Raw genomic sequence first — 24571 nt, forward strand, 5'->3', positions numbered from 1 at the left:
CCAGGGGACTTGTCGACCTTTAGTCCCATTATTTTACCGAGTACTTTTTCTTTAGTGATTGTTTTAAGTTCCTCCCTCCCTAACGCCCCTTGATTATCCATTATTGGGATGTTTTTAGATGGGTTAACGTTTCAGATTTGCAGTTCTTCATCACAAGACCAAACAGCTTCTTGACTTGCAGTGAAGCAACTGCCAGAGCTGCTTACATTTTTCACGTGCAGGGAACCATTCAGATTAAGGGGAATAGTCTTCAATCAGACTATTGGGCCAAGCTATTCCCTACAAAGCTGTCATAGTTTCGTCATGATCTGAAAATTGGGGCTATCCCAACTGGTATAATTTTTCTACTGTCCTGTGCATTAATAAATCATGAAATCCTTTCTGATTGCTTATTGTGGTTCCCTCTCGTGGCTGTTATGGCTTCCTATTTTACTAATCATAGATAAAATCCTTTGTTGTTAGTGAGATAGGGAGCTGATGCTTGAACTCTCAACCTTCTGTCTTTGAGGCATGAGTGCTGCAACTGAACAGGTTATCACCCTGTTAGTAGGGAGTGAACACAATGATCTTAGTCTAAACCTCAGCTTGTTATCTGAAGTGAAGTTAAGCATTGGCCACCAGCCAGGAGAGGCAAGAGCTCAATTCGTTTCAAGACATGAACAATGTTGTGCGTGATCAGAAAGTAACACATATATTTTTGCCAATGAAGACTGCAAAGAAATGAGCTTCTTGTGACTTAATGCGCTAATGCAATTCCTAAAATTTCACTTACTTAGTTAATGAAGGCACGGAGAATGCACTGTTTTCTGACTTCATTTATTTAGAAATTGAACGATTTGTGCCACTTGTCATCAGAATTTATAAATACAGGCCTTTAGAGACACATTAAAGGCCACTATGAAATCTTGCAGTCGTGACCTCAACACCTGGGCAGATGGAGCTGGTGACAGCCCACGATGGCAGCATGTCTGCTGGGTCGGTTTGAATGAATTCAAGGCTGCCAGAACTGGCTGCCAAGCGCCTGGCACGCAACTCATCTACCCGCCTTATCTGGCTTTTACTGTGATCAGACTCTTCTCCCACCAGTCCACCCATAACAACCGTGACTCACCCGTCAATTGGACGGGAGACTCCATCATCACTAATAGGGTTTATTACTGAACAGCAGAGCTTCTGGATAAATCGATGTGATGACCATATCCTTGTAAGAGGAATTGTGGTAATCGGAATTGCCAAATGTTATAAAGGAAGGTGCCGAACACTGAACACTTCATCCTTCATTGCAGAATTTTATGCTTTTCAACTGCTGGTTAGGGACAACCTGGGAACTGACACTGGTGATTAGTCTCATCTTTCCTTCCCCACTATTTTTCTTTCAGTGACCTAAATTATGGCATTGCTGATTCACAATGCAGTGTGATTTTTTTTTTTTAAAGAGCAGCTGAAGTTCAATAAGCTAAAGTTTTATTCTGTTCACTCACTGAGACCTTCACAGTGAAGGGTTAAGGCAATCAGTACGAAATAACTTTGAGATGTTTTCAGGGTTGTTTTGCAAAGTCGGTTGTAAAGAGTTAAATGTGTAATTATGACATTCTCAAAACTAAATGTCATGTGTATAATATAATTTAGTTACCCACTAGTCAATTTATGACTCTGCAGCATTATGAAATTATTGATTTTAAGAAGATTCATTTACAACACACTGGAAACCTAGCATGTCACTTGCAAAGTTCAAGCATAAAAATAACCAGGTAGTGACTTGGGAATTCCAAAAGTAAACAGATTTTGCAGCATCAGCAGCTGCTGTTATGTTGCCTGGAAGATGTTTTTTTTTTCCTCTCAAGGTGTCCCAGGCAAAAGAATTTGCTGGAGTTCAGTCTGGGGCATAACTTTAATCTTTGTTTCTGGTGTGTAATTTAAATATTTTTGTAATTTAAAAAAAAAATTGTCGATGCAAAGGACTTTCTGAAAGAATGAGGCGTGTGATAGTTAATTCATGCCAAGTTATTAGTGTCTGCAGGAATGCAGTACTCGTCTGGGACAAGGTAGTCTGGCAGACAGTCTAAAGCTACACAATCCATTTTCCCTGCTTGAGCTTAAGATGGGTATGATTGAGATTTGATCCCCGCACCCAAGAGATTTGCTCATACAAGTATCTGATTGACATTTGTGTGCGCTGCATGAGGCATTCTGTGCAGAAGTTTTGCCAATATCGCTGCTAGCAGTGGTTTTATTTGCTACGCAAGTGTAGCATCACCGTGTATTGGTGCAAGCCCTGGTGCTACCACTACAAAGTGTAGCTTTTGATTTGGAGAGGAGGAAGGCAGCACAGTGTTGCTGCAATGCAGACATGTGATGTAACTGCAGCACAAGTGGTTGTTGGACGACCATTCACAATATTTATTCTGGAAATGCGACAGGAAAGGGAACTGCACGTCGAAATTCATCTTTTGGTCTCTGCTAAGTTAGCACATTTCAGCCGATGTGATTATTGAGGTGCTGCAAGGACCTGAGTGCCCTAGGCCAGGGAAGGGGAAAACAAAATCACTGTTTGCACATGCTATTGCTAATGGAACTCCTTGGGGTAAGGTTCTGCAGGTGACATCAGCCCTTGGAGTACAGTTCAGCAGGTGGTATCAACCCTCAGGTACCTTGCCCAAGGAAACATTCTTTTGTGCGTCTAGGTGGTGAGTGTAGGATTGGTTATTTGACCTGTGGAGTGACTTTGAAAGAATGAAATACTTGGATTTATATAGCGCCTTTTATGACCACCGAACATCTCAAAGTGCTTCACAGCCAATGGAGTACTTTTGGAGTGTAGTCACTGTTGTAATGTGGGAAACGTGGCAGCCAATTTGTGCACAAGCAAGCTCCCAAAAACAGCAATGTGATAATGACCAGATAATCTGTTTTTGTTACGTTGATTGAGGGATAAAATATTGGCCAGGACACCGGGGCTAACTCCCCTGCTCTTCTTTGAAATAGTGCCATGGGATCTTTTACGTCCACATGAGAGAGCAGATGGTGTCTCGGTTTAACGCCTCATCCGAAAGACATGAGCAGATCCTTCTCTCACCTGCCAGGTGCTTCCAGCAAGGGATCACTGGGTAGTAATCAGAGTGCCTACTTGCTGAATATAACTATCTCTTTAATCGTCTTCTAAGCGCATTGAAACCACTTGTGCCAGCCAGCCATGATTAACCAGCATAGCACCGACCTGGGATTGAACCTATAGCCTCTTGGTCTTGCACAGTTCAGTCTCAGATCACACAATGCACTGATCAGCTGCATACCCTTGAGCTGAGCCACGTTATTAAGCTTGTACTTAATTTGGAGCTAAAACTCCCACGATTTTGGAAGGTAATTTCGAAATACCACTCCTTTTTCCTCCGACTCCCCACAAAATTTCTCATGGATATGATCTCTTCCCTCCCAATTGAATTTCCAGACCGACCAAGATCTTTTTTCTTTGATTTTTAATCTTCGGATCTTTTAAGCAGTTTGACGTTGATGGAGTTCCATTGGTGGTAAGTTTGTGGTATTCTTGCCACTGACAGTACACTAATATAAAGGAAACAAACACTGTGCCTCCAGTGCTGGATTTAGACGCTTCCTAGTTCCTGAGGACATTTTTCTATGGGCTGTCCATTGAGGACTGACTGCAAACTGGCACAGTACAAAGTTCTAGGAAATCTTGAAGTTAGGAGATAAATTCCAAAATGTATTAAATGTTATTCTTTCCCTGCAGTTTTCAGTTAAAGGACTTTATAGCTTTTTAAAAATTCAGTCATGGAATGTGTGCTTCGCTGGCCCTTTATTGCCCATCCCTAATTGCCCTTGAGAAGGTGGTGATGAGTCATCACCTTGAACCGCTGCAGTCCGTGTGGTGAAGGTGCTCCCACAATGCTGTTGGGGAGGGAGTTCCCAGATTTTGACCCAGCGACGATGAAGGAACATTTGTATTCTATTTGGTGCATAGTTTAAGAAATGTGACACGAAAATACAGGGGAAAAACACATTGAAGATCTTGTTTAATTTGCCTTTTCTCCCCATACTTCCCAATTAGTTTAAGAAAGCAGGTTCCAGCCCAAGCCTGTGACTTACTGCAGAGTACTGTATTTTTGTAAATAAACCTGTACGTTATCCCTCCCCTTCCAAAAAAGCTCTCTCTATGCTGGGTTCAGGCAATTCTTTTTCAGGTTCTTTGTTCCCCGTAAGCTTGGTTTGATTTTCCTTTGTTATATTAATATTGTACTTCGAAGTGACCAATTTTGATGTTTCTTTACATAATGGAGGCTTTTGGATTTGTTGAAACATTATATTAATACATTAAATATGTTGAGTACAGAAATAGCATAAATAATTGTTCAAAAATGAAAACCGGTTATTTGAATAGCTATGACGCTACTTGTAAAGTAGTGTCTTTGATTTTGGCTCTTGTTTTAGATTTTTAAAACTTGTGTTAAGTTTACAGGTGGAGAGATATGACTCACCGAGTCATCTGCTGTACTTTGCTTTCGCCTGACGAATAGAGAGGGGAAACATTTCTTAGCTTTCCTGTTTTAATTCTCATTATTGTCAATTTTTTTAAATGTAGAATTCCAGGAAGACTTAATGACAGACGAACTCCCCTTGGAGAACTCAATTGGATTTTTACAGCCATAACGGACACTATAGCTTGGAATGTATTACCGAGAGGTAAGAAGAAATCTATTGCAGTCTCAATGGTAGGCCAGATAAGTCATCATCTAGTTCATTGCCATAGAGATTTGTTAGAACTTGGGCTGCTTGTATCTCAAGTACGATTACGCTCTTCCTCCACCTCTTTCCCCCCCCCCCCCGCCCAAAAATCTTGCATGGTGGGATCAGCCCACCTCGCGGTGGGCAGGCGTGAATCGTGCAATGCCTTGCCACCACTCTGGATTTGCCCAAGTGGTGAGTCTAGCTAGTATCTTATTGTTGCTGATATCATTATGACTGTTTTGTAAGACGAGAGTTATTTTCAGTTAACCTCCACTCATTTATGACCGTATAATTGAACTTCGCAAACAGCGCACATGCCAATAGACACTAATCTTTTTTGCTTCGGTGCTGACATCACTCTCGGTATCAACAACTTGGAATTTCTCCATAAATGAAATTGAAAACTCTGCTATGCAAGCTACACAATTAACATGTAAAAAGTCCGTTACCTGCTGATCTCTCCTACAATTTAAATAGTTAGGCACACCCAAAATAGCGGTGTAGTTAAATTGCAAAATTAATCAAGTAGTTTGCCTATTGATTTGTTTAGTCTGTTCTTTTATCTTTATTACTCTGATTCTTTGTACAATTCAGTTATTGAGGTATTATAATAGATAAAGATGATTCTTGTCTAAACATTTAAGCAAACATATTCTATGTTAACATTAATATAATATTTTTTGTTTCCACAGATCTCTTCCAAAAATTATTTCGGCAGGACTTGCTGGTTGCCAGTTTATTCCGCAATTTTCTTTTAGCTGAAAGGATCATGAGGTCGTACAACTGTACCCCTGTCAGTAGTCCTCGTCTACCTCCAACATTCATGCACGCGATGTGGTGAGTTAGCTGTAACTCTTAAAGCCCAAATGTTGGGGAAAGCTTCTGCCCAAAATTAGGTTGACTGATTTGAAAGAGGGCCAAATTCTTGTACACCTAAATGGGTTGAGTTTGCAAGATATAAAAATTAAACACATGAATAAGGTTCAAGATGTGTGTTAATGATATTGGAGGAGACTCGATGTGCCAGTGGATTTCATTGAGGATTTATGTGTATTGTTATAATTGCTCACAGCCAGGAGAGAGCTGCATACACAGAGCTCCGTTTCTGGATTTAAAATTTGACGGCTCCCTTGATTGGGGCACAACTCCAGTGGGGCATGATTTCTGCCCACTCCAGAGATACCTTACTGACCATGGCAGTGTATCAGACAAGGTGTATGTACATCTAGTAGGCAAGCTCTGCAGGTCTATTAGGGAATCACTCCAGTCTGGGTGGAAAGTTTCAGCAGCAAGCCTGGGGCCTGTTGCAGCAGGAGAAATGGGTGCTCGATGAACTGCCTGAATAGCTGGGTGGGAGGGGGGAAAAAATGTAATTAAATAGTTTAACTCTGAGGTCGCTTGCGCATGTTCCTTCATAATATTACCTTGTCTGCTCCTTCCAGCTACATGCAACCGCGACAGTCTGCTCAACCCAGACTCTGTTTCAAACCCAAAATCTTATCCATCACCAAAGACCACTTCTTTCCAGCTCTGTAACACTACTTGCCTCTGCTTTTACCCGTACGCCCATTATTGCTGAATCCAGCCCGTTGCAGCCTCTGGTCGTATTCAATGGCCTCCTTGGCATCCTCCTGATCACTCTCCACAACACAATCTTCTTAAGCTCTCTCGCCCTTCATCCCCATCCTTGCTGACTTTTACTGACTCCCTGTCCTGCAGCAGATGGAAATTAAATCATCAGCCTAGGCTGCAAATACCTCCACCGCTTCGCACAACACTACCTCTGCAACATTCTCCAACCTAGCTCTGATTCTGGCCTCCTGTTCTCTCTTCCCCTTTTCCACCTGCCGCCCCCTCGCCAAGTCCAGTTCCAGTGGAACATTTTACTCTCGAGAAACTTCTTCCCAAATCCCTCTGCTTTTCTACCACCTTCGATACCTCTAAAGCTTTCTCAAAATGTTTCTCTTTGGCCAAGTTGTTGGCTACCCCTCACAACCCTCTTGCAAAGGCTCAGTACTTGCTGCTTCTCTTTGAAGTGCCTCGAGATATTTTCCTCCATTAAAAAGGTGCGATAGAAATGCAAATAGTTGAGCCTTTGCCCACTATGAACTGGATTGAGACTGTGAAAACACTCACGTTGGGCACTAGCAGCAGGCAGAGAGCAGGCTTTAAATCTTTCTGTTTCGAATAGATTAAAATCCAGGTCAGCGAGCTGATGGCCAGTCTGCTACCTAATTTAGTGCCTGGTTCCCTCAAATATATCAAGCTTCCAATGTGAAAGTCCTGCTTGTGTAAACATTTGCTGATGACACAAAATTAGGGGGTTTGGCAAGCAGCAAAGAGGACTGGAAAAGGGCAGGCAGGAGACGCATTTAAGTGTGAGGTAATATGTTTGTGGAGGAAGAACGAGGAATAGAAGTATAAACTCAATTGAAAGATGGTGAAGGGTGTGGAGGCATAGTTAGTTAGTCTCCTGCACACAGTGGCAATCTACTTCTTAGACTGCTATAAGAAATGGGAGCATGAGTTGGCCATACGGCACCTCGAGCCTGCTCTGCCATTCAATAAGATCATGGCTGATCATCCAGAGCATCTATCCAGAGCAAGATATTTGACTCCATCGAAGTATTGCCTTGCCTTGCATCCAGCAGATTGTGGTTCTCCACGGTTGATGTTTATATTTGCAAGTCTGTAACAGATTTGTCTTATCTCTGCGTTGTTACAGGCTCATTTTTTTCTCTGGGTTGCGAAAGGCATTTTTATGTGGAGAGGTCATTAGCCGAACCAACCTTCTACCAGGAGGCTCGGTGGACCATCTTTGGTCTGGCTCCTACCATTCTGCCTTTGGTGGTTTTACCAGGAGTTATACTTCCCGACAGCAGAGCTCTCAGGGTCATAGGATCACGCAAGTCTTCTCACCACGCCAACGTGTGAGGTACCTAGGGAAGAGAGAGCGCGTCCTAGAGATTCAAATATCTTTTGAACAATCTTGAGTGTAAGTAGATAAAGGCCAAAAGCATTTTGGATTTTAGAAATGGAGGCTCAGAGACGAGATTATGATAAATTTGTACAAGGGAATGGTTATGCCACAGTTAGAGTACTGTAGCAGTTTTGCAGGATGGATTTGCCAAGATGATCCAAGGGATGGGAAACTATAGTTATGACGAATTGCTTGAACTATTTCACTGGAGCAGCAAAGGCTAAAAGGACATTTAATGAAGCTTTTTAAAATGACAAAAGGCTGATGGAGTAAACAGGGAATAATTTTCCTCTGGTTGGGGAGTCAGCAACAAGGGGATTATCAATTTAAATTGATCAGTGAGGAGAGACAATAGAATATTTTTTTGCCCAGCATGTTTGAGCATGCAATACTTTGCCATGGGAAATCGTTGGGATAGAAACCACTGCATCTTTGAGAGGGAAGTAGATGAATATTTGAAGCAGAGGAAGATACAGGGTTTTGGGGAGAGCGGGGGCGATAATAGTTTTGGATTGCTCTAGCAAAGAGACAGCACAGATGTAATGGGCTGGATGGCCGCCTCCTGTGCTATAAACCTTAACAGTTCTGGTCATAAGACCATTTTAGCAGTAATTATTGAAGGTACAAATCTGAGTTTTCAGAGGCTTAGAAAACTGTGTGTAGAATGAAACTTTTGACTGATTATATAATGCTTAGGATATATTTAGCACATCGCACATGTAGGATTTTGGAGCAGATCATACTAAATAAAATCATGTGTATTGTGTGCCATAATTCCAAGTCTGTCTCTCAGAAATGATTGTGTGTACAGCTGTATAGATCTCGTCTGAGAATCATATACTGAATCAAAATTTGATTCTAAGCCATAGTTTTTTAATCCTCACAAAATCCAGTTTTCTGACCCAAAGAATTGATATTAAAATTTCCTTACAATTAGAAGTAGACCTTTCATTTTGGAGGCTTCTTATCCTTGTATTCTATTTGCTTGCATTTGAACAATTTAATGTAAAAGACCAGATGGATATGTGACGTAAATCTGAAAACACAAATCTCACATTATTTTTTTCTCGTTCTGTGTCACGTGCTGTCTTCTATTGGCATTTAAGTCGCTCCTGACTAAGCATGACCTGATTGATTGACGTTACTATTTTGATGCATGCAACACTAACAAGCAAAAATCCACTTTAAGCAATCTTTGGTTCTCAAGAGCTTTTAAGTCATCAGGATTTACATGTATACTTGTCCTGCGCCGTTATATTCTCTGTACAGAAGTAGTAAACAGCAGGAAGAACTGCTTGTTCTGTATAGAACAAATTAAAAAAAATATTAGCTAGCTTGATGTCTTAATAATCATTTACTTTTCCTGGGTGTAAGATAATTAGGATCACAAAATGTTGCATGCCAAGAATTAAAAGTTTGGATCACTAAAGCTAGAAAAATAGCACCGCTGAATTTTGATGTTAAATGATATACCATGGCTGATGTTGGACTGTTTATAAAAGAAAAAAATCTAATTATTTCAATCTCCTTCTTCACTTGAGTTCGCATTATGAGTACTTTTTAATTTTTCATAACCGTATAATCTTAATTCGATCCAATCACATTGGCCTCCAAAATGAAAGAAGGCCTCGGCAAAGGTTACAGCAATGAACAGCTGAGCCATACAGAGCAGGATGATGCTAGGTTTAGGGCCCTGTTCTGTGCTAGTTAGTTGATCTAAGCCAAGGAAGTAGTAGGGGTGGCACCGTGGTTTTTTGTGCCCTTGGGTTAGGCAGAGAAAAAGTTGACCGGGTTCCCTACTGAATGCTATTTAGCACCCACTGCTGGAAGTATGTGTGGATGTCGCATAAAGTCAAGATTCGGTCGAGTAATGACGCCACAGCTGAATAGCTTGCTGTCAACGATCGTATCATAAAAATTGCCCACTAAAACAATGTACTGAAAGGCAGGTAGTGCCTGTGGAACCACACCCTAGCAAGCAGTCAGTCCCTGAAAGCAGGCAAACAAGACTGATATTAAAAGCAATATTTCTTAATCGGGCACAGTTGATATTGAGCGATTCTATTAACTTGGTAAAATGGCATGCAAGTCATTCCACAGGCCATGTGCCCATTTAATGTTAAAATAATGTATCTGCTAGTAGAAGTAATGTTAGTTGCATAACTTTTAACTTTGACATGGTTATGTTGTAAATGGTAACAGCGTCATCCCGTCATTTGATAATTTGGTTATATTTTAACGGTAAATAATGTTTAACTGTCTTAGAAATTACAATTTCATATAACAGTGATTTTGACTCATCTTTCTGTTCACCCAATTGAAAAATAAAAAAACTACTTGCATTTATATAATGTTTTTAACTAGAAATATATCCCTAGGAGCTTCACAGAAACATAATCAGACAAAAGTGGATGTTGAGCCAGAGAAGGAGATGTTGGGTTTTGTGATGAAAAGCTTGGTTAAAGAAATGGTTATTATGAGGGTCTTCAAAGAGGAGAGGGAGGCAGATGGATTTAGGGAGGGAATTCAGAGGGTGGGGTCCATGACTGCCAATGCTGGGGGAGAATGGGCGTGGGGGGGTTTAGGACAAGATCTAAGAGTTGGAGGAAGAGAGTGTTCACGAGGGTGATTTAAGGCTGGAGGTTACAAAGATAGGGAGGAGCAAAGGCCGGGATTTGCAGACAAAGATGGGAATTTTAATTTGGAGGCATTGAACCGGGTGCCAATGTAGGTCAGCAAAGACAGGAGTGCAGGTTAGGATATGGGTAGCAGAGCTTTGGAGAATGGGAGGCCGGTCAGGGAAGCATTGGAACAATTGAGTTTGGAGGTGACAAAGACAGTTTCAACAACAACTTTTATTTATATAGCCGCATTAATGCAGTGAAACATCCCAAGGTGCTTAACAGAAGTATTATGAGACAAAAAATTTGACACCGAGCCACATAAGGAGAAATTAGGGCAGGTGACCAAAAGCTTGGTCAAAGAGGTAGGTTTTAAGGAGCATCTTTAAAGAGAAGTATAGAGATGGAGAGGTTTAAGCATGGAATTTCAGAGCTTAGGACCTACGCAACAGAAGGCGTGGCTACCAATGGTTGAGCGATTATGATCAGGGATGCTCAAGAGGCCAGAATTAAAAGAGCGCAGACATCTCGGTGGGGGGTGGGGGCAGCTGAAGGAGATTAGAGATAGGGAGGGGTGAGGCCAGGGAGGAATTTGAAAACAAGGATGAGAATTTTGAAATCGAGGCATTGCTTAACCGGGAGCCAATGTAGGTCAGCGAGCACAGGCGTGATAGGTGAGCGGGACGTGGTGCGAGTTAGGACACAGGCAGCCAAGTTTTGAATTGCCTCAGTATACGTAGGGTAGAATGTGGGAGGCCAGCCAGGAGTGCGTTGGAATAGTCAAATCTAGAGGTAACAAAGCCATGGATGAGGGCTTCAGCAGAGTATGAGCTGAGGCAAGGGCGAAGATAGGTGATGTTAGAGATGGAAATAGACGCTATTAGTTATGCTGTGGATATGTGGTTGAAAGCTCATTTCAGATTCAAATATAACACCCAGATTGCCAACAGTGTGGCTCAGCCTCAGACAGAAGTTGGGAAGAGGGATGGAGTCAGTGGCTAGGGAGTGGAGTTTGTGGAGGGGACCGAAAACACTGGCTTCGGTCTTCCCAATATTCAATTGCCGATAGGATCCTATATTAAAACCTTGAGATCAAAGTTAGAGTACTGTTTTCAGTGTTGGGCACCACACAATAGGAAGGATATTGAGGCTGCAGAGAAGGTGCCACGTATACTCCCGGTATGTGGAAATACAAATATGAAGAAAGATTTAGAAGATTGTTGTTTTTTGTTGGAACAATGCAATTACAGAGCGTTATGATAGTATTTAAAGTTATGAAGGATGGGATAGGATAGTTGAGTGGTCAAGACCAAGGGCTATAGATCGAAGATTAAATGCAAGAGATTTCGAACAGGGGCAGTAAAAATTTCTTCACACATTGCTGCGAGACTGGAATTCACGTTGAGGGCTACTGCTGGAGGCAGAGACTATTTTAACATTCAAGGTGATTAGACAGTTGGATGAAGGGATATGGAACAGGGTGGGTAAATTTGATTGGAAGTATTTCGCTTGCGTGGAGGTAAATTGCAACACAACTGGTTGGGCTGAATGTTCTGTTTACGTATTCTATGTATTTCTATGTAAGTTATGGAGATGGAAATAGACATTTTTGTGATGGAGAGGATATGGAGTCAGAAACTCAGCCCTTGGTTCAATAGGCTGCTGAGATTGCAAACCGCCTGGTTTGACTCGAAACAGCGGCAAGCGAGGGTTTGAAATTGGTGGCAAGAGTACAGAGTTTGTGGCGGTGCCAAAGACAATCAACCCCATGTTCAATTGGATGAAATTGTGGCTTGTCCAAGACTGGATGTTAGATCGGCAGATACTTGATTGAAGAGATTCAAACATGGATATCTTTGGGCACTAAAGGAATTTTTGGGACACAATGGGAATCGAGGGATATTGGGGAAATGGAGTTGAGGTCGAAGGTAGCCATGAATGGTGGAGTAGGCTTGAGGGGCCATATGGCCTCCTCCTGCTCCTATTTCTTATGTTCTTACGGAGTTACGAGAAAGATGGGCATGGCTTTGGGAGACAACAAGAGGCAACATTATATTGAAGGACTTTGTGGAGGAAAGGGAAGTTGAAGATGGTACAGTAGTTAAGGATGGTTTTTGAGGAAGGGTTGATGATGGTGGTTTTGAAAGAGAGAGGGGCAGTGCCTGAGGAGATGGAACAATGTCAAACAACATGGAGGCCAGGAAATGAATTTGAGTGGTCAGCAATTTAATGGGCATGGGACCAACGGAGCAGAAGATGGACAAGATGAGCTCGGAGAGGGCAGGAGGGGCGATAGGAGAGAAACTATAGAACGATGTGCATCTCCTTCAAATAATTGCATCACACACTTGAAACTAGACCACCGGTTTTGAGAATAACATTTTAGGACTATTAGAAATAGTAGGTGCTGGATTGACATAACTGCTGTATTAATGGTGTTATTACCAACAAAATGAATACTGGTGCACACATGTTTAGTCATTGCAATGTGTAAATTTGTGGGTCACTTTGCAGGCAAGCCTGGGACCTAGCAGTGGACATCTGTCTTTCACAACTTCCCACCATCATAGAAGAGGGAACAGCTTTTAGGGTGAGTTGATCAGTTTTTTTTTTCCAGAAGCTCTTGTTTAATCTGCCATTTCTCATGTAGAAAAGTTGTAGTCCAATCTCCTGTGCCATTGTTTGATCTGATTAACATAACCTGGAATCACTGAAGAGTTAACTTTAACTGGATTATAAATACGGGCTCAGTGGTAGCACTCTCTCCTCTTGAGCCAGAGGTTGTGGGATTCCAGGGACTTGAGCACATAATCTAGGCTGCCACTCCAGCGCAGTACTGAGGGAGTACTGCTCTGTCGGAGGTGACGAGATATTAAACGATGTCTGCCCCCTCAGGTGGATGCAAAAAAACTCCCATGGCATTATTCAAAGAAGAGCAGGAGAGTTCTCCTGGTGTCCTGGTCATCATTTATTCCTCAACCAACATCTAAAACAGATGATCTCATTTATTTCATCGCTGCTTGTGGGACCAAACCGTGTGCATTTCCTACAGTAAAACAGTAACTACACTTGAAAAGTACTTCACTGTGAAGTCCTGAGGATGTGAAGGGTGCTACATAAATGCAAGTTCGTTCTTTCGTTTCTTTGTTATGGAGTTGTGTGTGTAACCTGACATGCACTTCAATCAACCTGGTATAATCCCAGAATGTGGTTTTCCATGTGCTCAGTCAATTGAAAGATAGAGAGGCTAAGCTAAGAGTCAGATTTATTACCTGTGGTTGTGAATTATGTCACCGATGGATCCTTGAGGTGACATTGCAGGGTGTGAAGAGAAGCCATTGCTGGACATATGCTATTTTTGGTTAGGTAGGAAGTGGAACGACACAAGGGAAATCCCAGGCAGCTGTACAATGGATGAGAGGCGATGTCAAATGCTGAAAAGTGGTCCAGGAACACAGGGAAAGAGGATGTCATCCATGACTTTGGCCACCGCTGTGTTGGGATTGTGAGAAGAGCGAAAGCTAGATGGGAGGGACTTGAATTGGGATTTTTGAGAGAGCTGAGTTCCGATAGGTGGCAATACATTTGTGGACAGTTAGCAAAGGAAGGTTAGGAAGGGGTGGTAGTTGAAGATGGATGGGTTATTTGAGGAACAGAGTGGTGATGGTTTTGAACCGAAAGTGTTTGAGGAAAGGGAACCAGGAGGGATAGTTGAGTGGCCAATTGTTGGCATTAATTAGTGTTGTAATATGAACTTTGTTTAAAAAAAGTTTTGTGTAAGCTCTTACAATTTTTAACTTCAAAGTGAAAATGAGCGGAACTTTAAGTTCAAACAAAATACTTCCCAGGTTGTCGATTCGCTGTGACTGCTTCAGCCCTGCCCACCAGTCGTTTTGAAGCAGTGTTTCTACACAAACAAATTGCATTTTAAAATTTCCTGTGCCTAAATGTTAATCTTGAAAACTAATCTTGGCAGTTTTAACCTTGGCTTCAGGCATAAAAATCTCACGTTGCTAAATTTATTTTTGCTCGTTAAGCAACATCTCTTCTCCCAATAATTAATTGCATTTTTAAAAAATATTTATGGAGCTCAATAGTGCACATAAATCCCTTAAAAAAAAAGGTGGTATTTGAAAGACAGCTCGGCAGCAAAAACTGACACCATTAAAAATGTTTGGGGTGAGATTGAGACGTTCGGTAGAAACCCCTTTTATGCGCATAAACAGGGTTTCCTGTGACCCTCCGGTGGTAGAGCAGGAAAAGCTTCAAAAACCAAACACCACCATTATGTGAACAGATTATTGCTTAAAGGGTTAAACTAATCTATAGAAACAGATAATAACAAGACTCCAGGAAATGCTTTCAACCTCTTGATTCGTTCACCATCTCTAGTCAAACTCAGCTTTTTAAAGCTTCTTTTATGTGTAACTTCTAATTTACAAAGTAAACATTGAATTTATATGCAAATTGGAGCCTTGTGGAGAAAACTGATGCACCGATTTTCAAAATATTTGTATCCATGGTAATATATTTGACTTTCTTCCATCATAGATTTCAAACTGTGATTCCAAGGGATTTGCAAGGTTATCGGTTTTCCATGTGACGCAGTATACTCTTGATTTTTGGGGGGGAATGGGCATGTATTTCTTCAACGATGCACTGTTTTCTTTTGGGTAGCTGAGACTTTGATAAGTCAGGGCGGGGTAGTTCAGCGTCTCCGAGTGTCAATATGGGAAGACTGTCGCCATTGCCTTCATTCCCCTCCGCTAACTCCATGTCCTCACCCACATCATCCTCCTTCCTCGCGATTGTCTTTGGCCGAACCTGCCTGTTGGCAAAATTCCGTGTCCTGTTTGACCCCGAGCTAAGCTTCTGACTCCATATCCTCACTGTCACAAACCATTGACCTCCACCCCTGTCTTAGCCCCATCTACTCTTGCAACCCTTGCATGGCATTGTCACCTCCAGACTCGATCCTTCCGATGCCGTCCTGGCCGGCTTTCTAACCCCCATCCTCCATAAACTTCAGCTCATCCAAAACTCTGCAACCCGTATCCTAGCCTGCCGCAATTCCCGCTCATCCATCACCCCAATCCTTGCTGACTTATTTTGGCTCTCAGTCCCCCAATGCCTCAGATTTCAAATTCTTACTCTTGTGTTTAAATCCCGCCATGTCTTCATCGGTTGTTTCCCTCCCTATCTCTGACCACCTCCACTGCTAGAATGCCTCTTCTCCCCCCCCCCCCCCCCCCGAACTCTCCGGCCTCTTATGAATCTCTCCCGTCCTTTGCCTTACCTATGGCGACCTTGCCTTCAGTCGCTTTAGGCAAAGCCCTGGCAAAAACATTCCTCTTTGAACAAGCTTCTGGTCATTCCTCCACAAATCTCCTCATTTGGCTTGGTGTCCATTGTTTTCCTCATGCCTCTGTGAAGTGCTGTGGGGTGGTTTTCTATGTTAACGGTTTCATAAGATGCTGTTGCAGCTGTGGTACCCAACACTGACCAGTTTAAAAACCATTGCCCGACGTATTATTTGCATGCCTTTCAGTAAGCAGTAGCAATCAATATTTAGAGATCACCACAGCAGTGGTGGCTCCTCAGTATTTTAAAGGAGACGAGGATGAAAAAATGCAACCTATATAATGCACATCTTTAAAAATCAGAGCCCTATAAGAACATAAGAAATAGGAGCAGAAGTAGGCCATCTGGTCTCTCGAGCCTGCTTCAATAAGATCATGGCTGATCCGATCCTGGCCTCAGCTCCACTTCTCTGCCCTCTCCCCATAACCCTTGACTTCCTTATCTTTCAGAAATCTGTCTATCTCCAACTTAAATATATTCAATGACCCAGCCTCCACAGCTATCTGGGGTGGATAGTTCCAAAGATTTGTTTCCATTTTAAATGAGCGGTCCCTTATTCTGAGACTATGCCCCCAAGTTCTAGACTCCCCCCTTGAGAGGAAGCATCCTCTCTGCATCTACCCTGTCAAACCTCCTCAGAATCTTCTCTCCTCAGTCTTCTAAACTCCAATGAGTATAGGCCCAACCTGCTCAACCTTTCTTCATAAAACAACCTTGTGAACCTTCTCTGAACTGTTTCCAATGCAAGTACTGTATGTACAATTACAGTACAAAAGCACACATCAAAGGGTGTTGAATCTTGATTGAACAGCTTTCCACCCTTTTTTTTCCTGTTGGACATGCACTTTATTCCCTCCCCCGCTCCTTCCCCTTAATTAAGATGGGGGCACTTGAAGATGAGAAAAGAATGAGAATACCTGTTCCCTTTAATATATTAGCTAGGAACTACAAAACTGTATCCCTTCCTTTATGCCTTAGATATGTAATGCCTGAACATGGGTTACTTTATTTTCTTCTTTAATCATCTGCACCAGTTACATCCCGCCTGTTGGAATGCAGAGACTCTCATCCGCAAAGACAATTTTCAACCTAATCATTTTTCAATTAGATTTTTTTTTCTCAGATGTGAGGAGGGGGAGGAGATGTGAAGCAGTGAGTGGTGAAAGGATGCTAAAGTGGTAGCAGTTCCTGAGCAACATTCAAGAGACACATGCTGTTGTGGCCAGATGACTCCGCACATGCCCAGAAAGACTTGTTAAGTCGTCTTCCCTTTGGGACAAATTCTATCTGTGTGGAAACCTACCACACATTCTTTATTGTCCGCTGGTGAGGACATACTGTACAAGGTCTCGAGTGATCGCTCCCAATTTATGAAACACAGTGCAACTAAGATTGGCTAAATACTTCTCATCCCTCACAATGACTGGAATCCAGATTCGCTTGTACTGCAAGTTTAGTGTCAGTGCAAAGCAGCTCACAGTCTTAAAGGAAGAGATTATTCTAATGATTCCCTTTCCTTTTATTCTGTTGTTGACTTCATTCGTTGTGCGTAAAGAATAAATATATTAAAATAAGAATATACCTAAAAAAAAAAAAGTCTTATTCCAAAATCTAGTGGATTCACAGGACTTCTCTTGTAAAGGTTTTTAAAAATTTCTGGCCTGGTCATTCTATTTCAGTATATTTTCACTATCTACTTATCTACGTACAGAGGATTATATTTGAATGTTTTTGACTAGAGTAAAATCTATAATGGGGCGGATTGTACAGGATCTGCAGAAAGAGTTTTATTTGCAGAAATAGCCCTTTTACAGTATTTGTCCCTTAAATCTCTTAAACTGCCTTTTAGTTCCCCATCAGTTAATTCATGGAGCCGCCCCATTTTCAATGGTAAGTATTACATATATTTTAAAGCCCTTGTAGATCGTGAGCGATTTTAACAGTTCAGATTTCAGAAAGCGCTTGTGAAATCGATTATTGCACAAATCTTCCTAACTGTTTACAGTGATGCTCGATGTCATAAATTACCTCTTTTACAGCATAGCCCATTCTTTGCTGAGCAGCTGACAGCATTTCAAGTCTGGCTGACGATGGGTGTTGAGAACAGGAATCCACCAGAGCAGTTACCAATTGTCTTGCAGGTGAGTGTACAATCTGTATTAAGATGAAAATGACTGTGGCTGAGACGGAAGTTATATGACCACCTCTGAAATATCGTGGATTCTTTTTCTTTTTAAAGTAACAGTTGTGCAAAACTGTTCCAGACTGTCATGAAAATTAAAATGCATTGGATGGATTTCATGAGGCAGATGCTTATTAAAAAACACATTGGCCCATAATACTTTATAAATATCTCTCATTATTTGAGGCTTCATTCGAGAATGTCAGCTTAGTGACATTCTGGCTTCATCTGTGAGTAGGGTGCATTTGTGCCATTGCCAGTGGGATCAAGTGTTCAGTGGGTGAAGAGCAATCGTAATGTAGCTGCTCATGAACTTGTAGAATGGAAGTTGTAATCATTGGGTGGGAATAGATGATTGAGGAGGAGGCATGATGCATGGTTTTGAAATGCTTAGAGGTCTAAGCTTGCAATCTCTTTTTTTTCTCCCATCATTCAAAGTTCATTCTATAGAATCCTATCAATGATGTTTCTGGTCATAGTGATAATGTGGACGAGATCCATTGGTGGAGTAAGTTTGGTGATAATTTTTCTCCATTGGCAATTTTTCTTGCAAGAGGTGTTTTGGCTGGATTAAAACATGCTTTACTCAATGGATCTATAGTGCTTAAGGTCTGTTTTGGAACACTTGCAGAAATAGACAGGCACCTTTCTGCAGACGTGTCCAAATGTTTGGAGCTTCCAGGAGTTGTTTGACCATGCTATTTCCACCAGCTTTATCTGTCTCCCTCTCACAATCCTCCTCTTTTCTGCCTCTGTCTGTCTCTCTTGTTTATCTGTCTACCCGTTCTCCTGTTTTCTCTCCTCTTTATTATTTTTATTTTCCCCTCATTACTCTCGTATTTTCTCTTACCTGTTTGTCTCTGCAACTGCAGGCAAGGTGAAGTAGCAGCATCAGGACTTGAGCCAGTGGATGACTTTACTGAAGGTAGGCAGATTAGAGGCAGTAGAATTGGTGACCATTGTCGGATACATTCTGCATGACATTGCAGATCCCGACTGGAGGACAGGCAGAGGTGGGTGTCCGACTTCTCTGCTACCACTGACAACGCCAACAGCTGTTCCTGCTGGCAGTTTTTTTTAGAGCAATATTATATTATTAGAAGCTGCCCGTGGGTGGTTTTGAAGTTGGGAAGCAGTTCAGATTCAACCCTCGGGGGTTTGAACCCTCTTGACTGTTGGGTCTGGCCTACCATTGAAGCATAGGAAATCATAGGGTGTCTTTGCACGACAAACCATCTCCAGCTTAGTGTGGATGTTTGGAGTTGAATCTTGAGAAGTACCAACACTGCAGGTTAGAGGAGGACTTGTTACTGGATTGAAACACTTTAGGATAACCTGTATGTTTTATGCTTGGTTATATGATCAGAGATGATGAATGATGCCCTTCAATCATAGAATTGTCAAAATGTGGTGTGACTTAAGCCCTTAAATCACAGAATTGCCAGTCCAGCACTGTCTTAATTTATTTTGTAAATCATTTAATTTTGGTATGATTCTTGAATTGGCTTTTCTGTGAAATATATCTTCTGCACACACTTATCAATGTCTTCCCCATCTACATTTCTTTTCTTGGAAGTGTTTGGGTAATTTTAAATTGCTTGTTCCTTGTGTGATCCTGTAGCTAAGATGGAATACAGTGCAGACTGGGGGAGACACACTTGGCTATTTCAAAAATATAGCAAGAAAAACCGACAAGGGCACATTTATACAGCCAATGAATGAGTGCATCCAGGAGTGTGTTGGAATGGTGAAGTCTGGAGGTGCATGAGTGAAGGTTTCAGCAGCAGATGGACTGAGGCAGGGGTGATGGCGGGTGATGTTAGGGAGGTTGAAGTAGGTAGTTTTTGTAATGAGTATATCTGAGAAGGTATATAATTAGTGGCAGGGGCCTGAAGTCCGAGGCTTCAATCTTCTCAGTCTTTAACTGCAGGAAATTGCGGCTTATCGGAGACTGGATCTCAGATGGGCAGTTTGTTAGCAGTGGAAGGGATGAAGGATTGTTGAAGAGCTAGAAGAGAGGATTGTCCGCACACATGTGGAAGCTGAACCCATGTCTGCAGATGCATGTAGGCAAGGAAGAGGAGGGGACCAAGAAAAGATCCTTGAGAGACTCCAGAGGTAACAAGGTGGGAAGAGAAGCCATTGCTGGAGATGATGGGATAGGTCAGAGTTGAAACCGAGCGGTCAATTTGATTTTCCTCCTCAACTCACTTTATTTCATCTGCATGCTATCCCGTTTGCTAAATTATTTTTTATTTGTATAGTAACCTCATGTATTTCTACCATCTCTATTTTCTCTTTTGGCATGCTTTAATTTTCTCTATCTCCCTTTGTTCCTAGTTTAAATGACCCCTCATTTCCCAAATATAAATGTTGTCATTAGCTTCTTTCCTGTTTTACATGTAGCCTATTCTTTATCTCCCATCTTCCCCAGAGCTGCTGTCGATGCTCCAGAAAATAGAAACCCTCATCCTAACGGCATCATCGTGTTGACCCCCCTAATCATCTTGTCCTTTCCTATTCTAACATGAGTTGAAAGATTACCACTCTTGAAGTCCTGCCCGTAAAGCTGCTTCCAAATCCCCTCAACTCATTATGGAGGACTTCAGGCCTTTCCTATAACATTGGCATTAAACATAGACCACAATAACTGGCAACTCTCCCTCCTCTTCCATAATCTTTGCCAGTCTTTCAGAAATGTCCCTTATCCTAGCACTTGGGAGGCAACAATTCATCCATGGGACATGGACATGCAAAAGATAGTGTCCACCCTCTACCTGTTGATTCTCCCATTACTACTGCAATCCTAACAGATTTGCTCATCTCATCTCTCTGCCACTACCTCCCGTGTGTCATCTTGTCTTTTGGGACATTGTAGTCCATTTGATGTGCTTGCCCAGAATCCTCATTCTCCACACAAGGTGGTCAGTGCTTCAAATTTATTGGAGAGGATCATTTGTTCTGGAGATTCCTGCATCAATCTGTCCCTCCACATTTTCCCTGACCTGTGGAATTGTCACCTCCTTCCTCACCACTGCCAGCTCTCTATCTCTGAAACTGTTGCTCCAAAAACCTCCTTCCCTAATATGTCAAATTGTCTGCAACTCTGCCTCAAATTCTAAGATATTGAGTGCAAGTAATCTCAGTTGGAACCACTTCTTGCAGATATGTTTGTCTGAGTCGGTGTCTGCCATTCTAACCTCTCGTATCCTGCGGGAACCTGACATCACTATCACTTCCTGCGCTGCCATTTTTACGATAAGTGTTCGTGAAGTTTTGGTTAAGTATTAAGTTTATATTCTTTGTCTACTTGTATTTCAATTAATTGATTCTGCTTCTCCTCCTCTCTGCTCCGAATTCCCACACAATTTCCAAATTGGGAATTTGGCAACTTGCTCAGTTCCCACCTCATTCCTACACCAGCTCACTCCGTAGGAGGATATAAAGATTATTTCTAACTAGCTGTTGCAAGAAATCTTTGAATATTTAGCAGTTACGAAATATTCAGGATACATTGTTATTTATTGCAATAATGCGCATAATTCACGGAGCAAATATAAGACTTTATCTATGAATTCAGACCCCTTGATAATGTATTTAAAATTTGATAGTTTAAAATCTATTTTGAAGCAAGAAAAATATTTGGAATCATACTTGCATTCTCTTAGTTTTACCAGTTACCTTGAGCCTTTTCTGGAGGGATTGTTAACTCTCCGTTTGCATTAGATGCCACATTCGAGCAGATTGCTGAAATTCTGGACTTAAGTATTTGAGACTTGCAGGTATTTGGATTTAGGGAGGTTAGCTGTTAATCTGTTGATCAGCAACAGAATGAGCCTTAATTTTTATTCATTGCTGTATTTTATGTACAGTATCTATATCACCAAACTGGAGTGGATGTTTCGGTCCTTTATAGAATGCCCCACTTGCACTGCCCAAGTGCACCCCCTGATAATTCAACAAGTGATGTTGAAGTCATCCATTGATGTGTCTGGAGGAAGGATGGCTCCTATCTTCTGAGTGAGAGTGTGAAATATTAAAAGTTGCCATGTGACATTGCAATGTGTTCTGGCAAAACTTTAGCAATTTTCCATCCTGGGATGCGAATTTGCAAGCATTGGGTGAACCGAATTATTCCAGTATTATTTAGTGGTATGCTGAACATTTCTACAAAGTAGATTGGGAAGTGGATGAAATTGGTGTCGGGTGAAAATCTGAAAGATATATTGGGCTTGGAAAGGGTAAGTTACAGGTTCACCAGAATGATGCCAGGGCCTAAAGGGTTAAATTACGAGGGCACATACTATAAACTTGAAAGAAAGGAAGACTTGCATTTATAAAGCGCCTTTCATAACCTCGGGACATCCAAAGCGCTTTACATAGGAACATAGGAAATAGGAGCAGAAGTAGGCCATTTGACCCCTCGAGCCTGCTCCGCCATTCTATAAGACCATAGCTGATCTGACTGAGGACTCAGCTCCACTTCCCTGCCCGCTCCCCATAACCCTTGACTCCCTTATCTTTCAAAAATCTGTCTACATCTCCACCTTAAATATATTGAAGGACTCAGCCACAGCTCTCTCGGGTGGAGAATTCCATAGATTTACGGCCTTATGAAAGAAGAAATTCCTCCTCATCTCGGTTCTAAATGGGCGGCCCCTTATTCTTAAACTATGCTCCCTAGTTCTAGATTCCCCCACAAGTGGAAACAACCTCTCTGCATCGACCCTGTCGAGTACCCTCAGTATCTTGTATGTTTCAATGAGATCCCCTCTCATTCTTCTTAACACCAATGAGTATAAGCCTACTCAACCTTTCTTCATAAGTCACCCCCTCATCTCGGGAATCAACTGAGTGAACCTTCTCTGAACTGCCTCCAAAGCAAGTATATCCCTCCTTAAATAAAGTTCAAAACTGTACGCAGTACTCTAGGTGTGGCCTCACCAATACCCTGTACAGTTGTAGCAGGACTTCCCTGCTTTTATACTGTATCATCCTTGCAATAAAGGCCAACACTCCATTTGCCTTCCTGATTAATTGCTGTACCAGCGTGGCGGCCCCGACCTGCGTGAGAACACCAGCGGCAGGTCAGGTCATAAAAGGAGCGGAGCTGCGGGCCCTGGAACCAGCGTAGTGGCATGCCACTCCAGGGAGCAGCGCGAGCTGGTGCAGGAGGAACGCGACTGGATTGGACGTCACCATAACCCAGGTTGCTGATTGGAGCATGGGCAGGTGCAGCAGGAGCGGCGAGAGATTGTAGAGCGACATGATCGGGCCCCAGGCCCCATGATCAGGCTGAGGCGAGGACCCTGGGGCAGCACGGGACACCCCACACTGTGATATGTGTGCGCATTAGGTCCGTGCAGCAGAGCTGTTCGCCAGTCGTCTTGATTAGTCTTTGCCACGTGCGGTGGCTGGTGTGCAACGGCCACCATACGTTAACAAAATTCATGCACAGGCATCTTCCACCCTTCAACATGTAGTTCGGGATCTGGAATATTGAAACACCTGTGAACTCATCCCTTTTTGGTGTGGAAGCAAGTAATCCTCGATACGAGGGACCACCTAGGAAGAAAAAGTACCTGCATACTAACTTCTTGTGTTTCATGCAGTATTTTGTAATCTCTCTCCATTTAAATAATTAGCTTTTTTATTTTTCCTGCCACGGTGGATAACCTCGCACTTTCCCACATTATACTCCATCTGTCAAATGTTTGCCCGCTCACTTAGCCTGTCTATATCCCATTGCGGATTCTTTGTGTCCTCCTCGCAACTTGCTTTCCCACCCATCTTTGTATCATCAGCAAACTTTGCTACATTACATTCTGTCCCTTCATCCAAGTCATTAATAGATTGTAAATAGTTGAGGCCCCAGCACTGATCCCTGTGGCACCCCACTAGTTACTGTTTGCCAACCGGAAAATTACCCATTTATCCCGACTCTCTGTTTTCTGTTAGTTAGCCAATCCTCTATCCATGCTAATATATTACTCCCAACCCTGCAAACTTTTATCTTGTGCAGTAACCTTTTAGATGGCACCTTATCGAATGCCTTCTGGAAATCCAAATACATCACATCCACTGGTTCCCCTTTATCCACCCTGCTTGTTACATCCTCAAAGAACTCCAGCAAATTTGTCAAACATGATTTCCCTTTCATAAAACCATGCTTGAATGTATTATGCTTCCTTAAAATGGAGTCCAGCATTTTCCCAACGACAGATGTTAGGCTAACTGGTCTGCCTCCTTTTTTAAATTGACGTGTTACATTTGCGGTTTTCCAATCCGCTGGGACCTCTCCAGAATCCAGGGAACTTTGATAGATTACAACCAATGCATCCACTATCTCTGCAGCCACTCCTTTTAAGACCCTGGGATGCAAGCCATCAGGTCCCGGGGACTTGTCCACCTTTAGTCCCATTATTTTACAAAGTACTTTTTCTTTAGTGATTGTTTTAAGTTCCTCTCTTTAGCTCCTTGATTGGGTTGTTTTTAGTGTCTTCTACTATGAAGACCGATACAAAATATTTGTTCAAAGTCTCTGCCATTTCCCTGTTCCCCATTATTAATTCCCCAGTCTCATTCTCTAAGGGACCAACATTTACTTTAGTTACTCGCTTCCTTTTTATATACCTGTAGAAGCTCTTGCTGTCTGTTTTTATATTTCTTGCTAGTTTACTCTCA

The 24571-nt window shown here is 42.1% G+C and overlaps 1 protein-coding gene across 2 annotated transcripts in view; it reads left to right on the forward strand.

The window, feature by feature from the left end:
- Window positions 1–24571, forward strand: part of rptor (regulatory associated protein of MTOR, complex 1) — a 505194-nt gene that overhangs the window by 252221 nt on the left and 228402 nt on the right. For both annotated transcript variants that reach the window (XM_070857808.1, XM_070857809.1), the window contains exons 8-11: window positions 4598–4698; window positions 5436–5580; window positions 12859–12934; window positions 17745–17846. In XM_070857808.1, coding sequence (XP_070713909.1) covers window positions 4598–4698; window positions 5436–5580; window positions 12859–12934; window positions 17745–17846 — 424 coding nt within the window. The remainder of the gene's footprint in view (window positions 1–4597; window positions 4699–5435; window positions 5581–12858; window positions 12935–17744; window positions 17847–24571) is intronic.

The sequence above is a fragment of the Pristiophorus japonicus genome, chromosome 16 (genome assembly GCF_044704955.1).
Source record: "Pristiophorus japonicus isolate sPriJap1 chromosome 16, sPriJap1.hap1, whole genome shotgun sequence".
In the NCBI taxonomy this organism is placed as follows: domain Eukaryota; kingdom Metazoa; phylum Chordata; class Chondrichthyes; family Pristiophoridae; genus Pristiophorus; species Pristiophorus japonicus.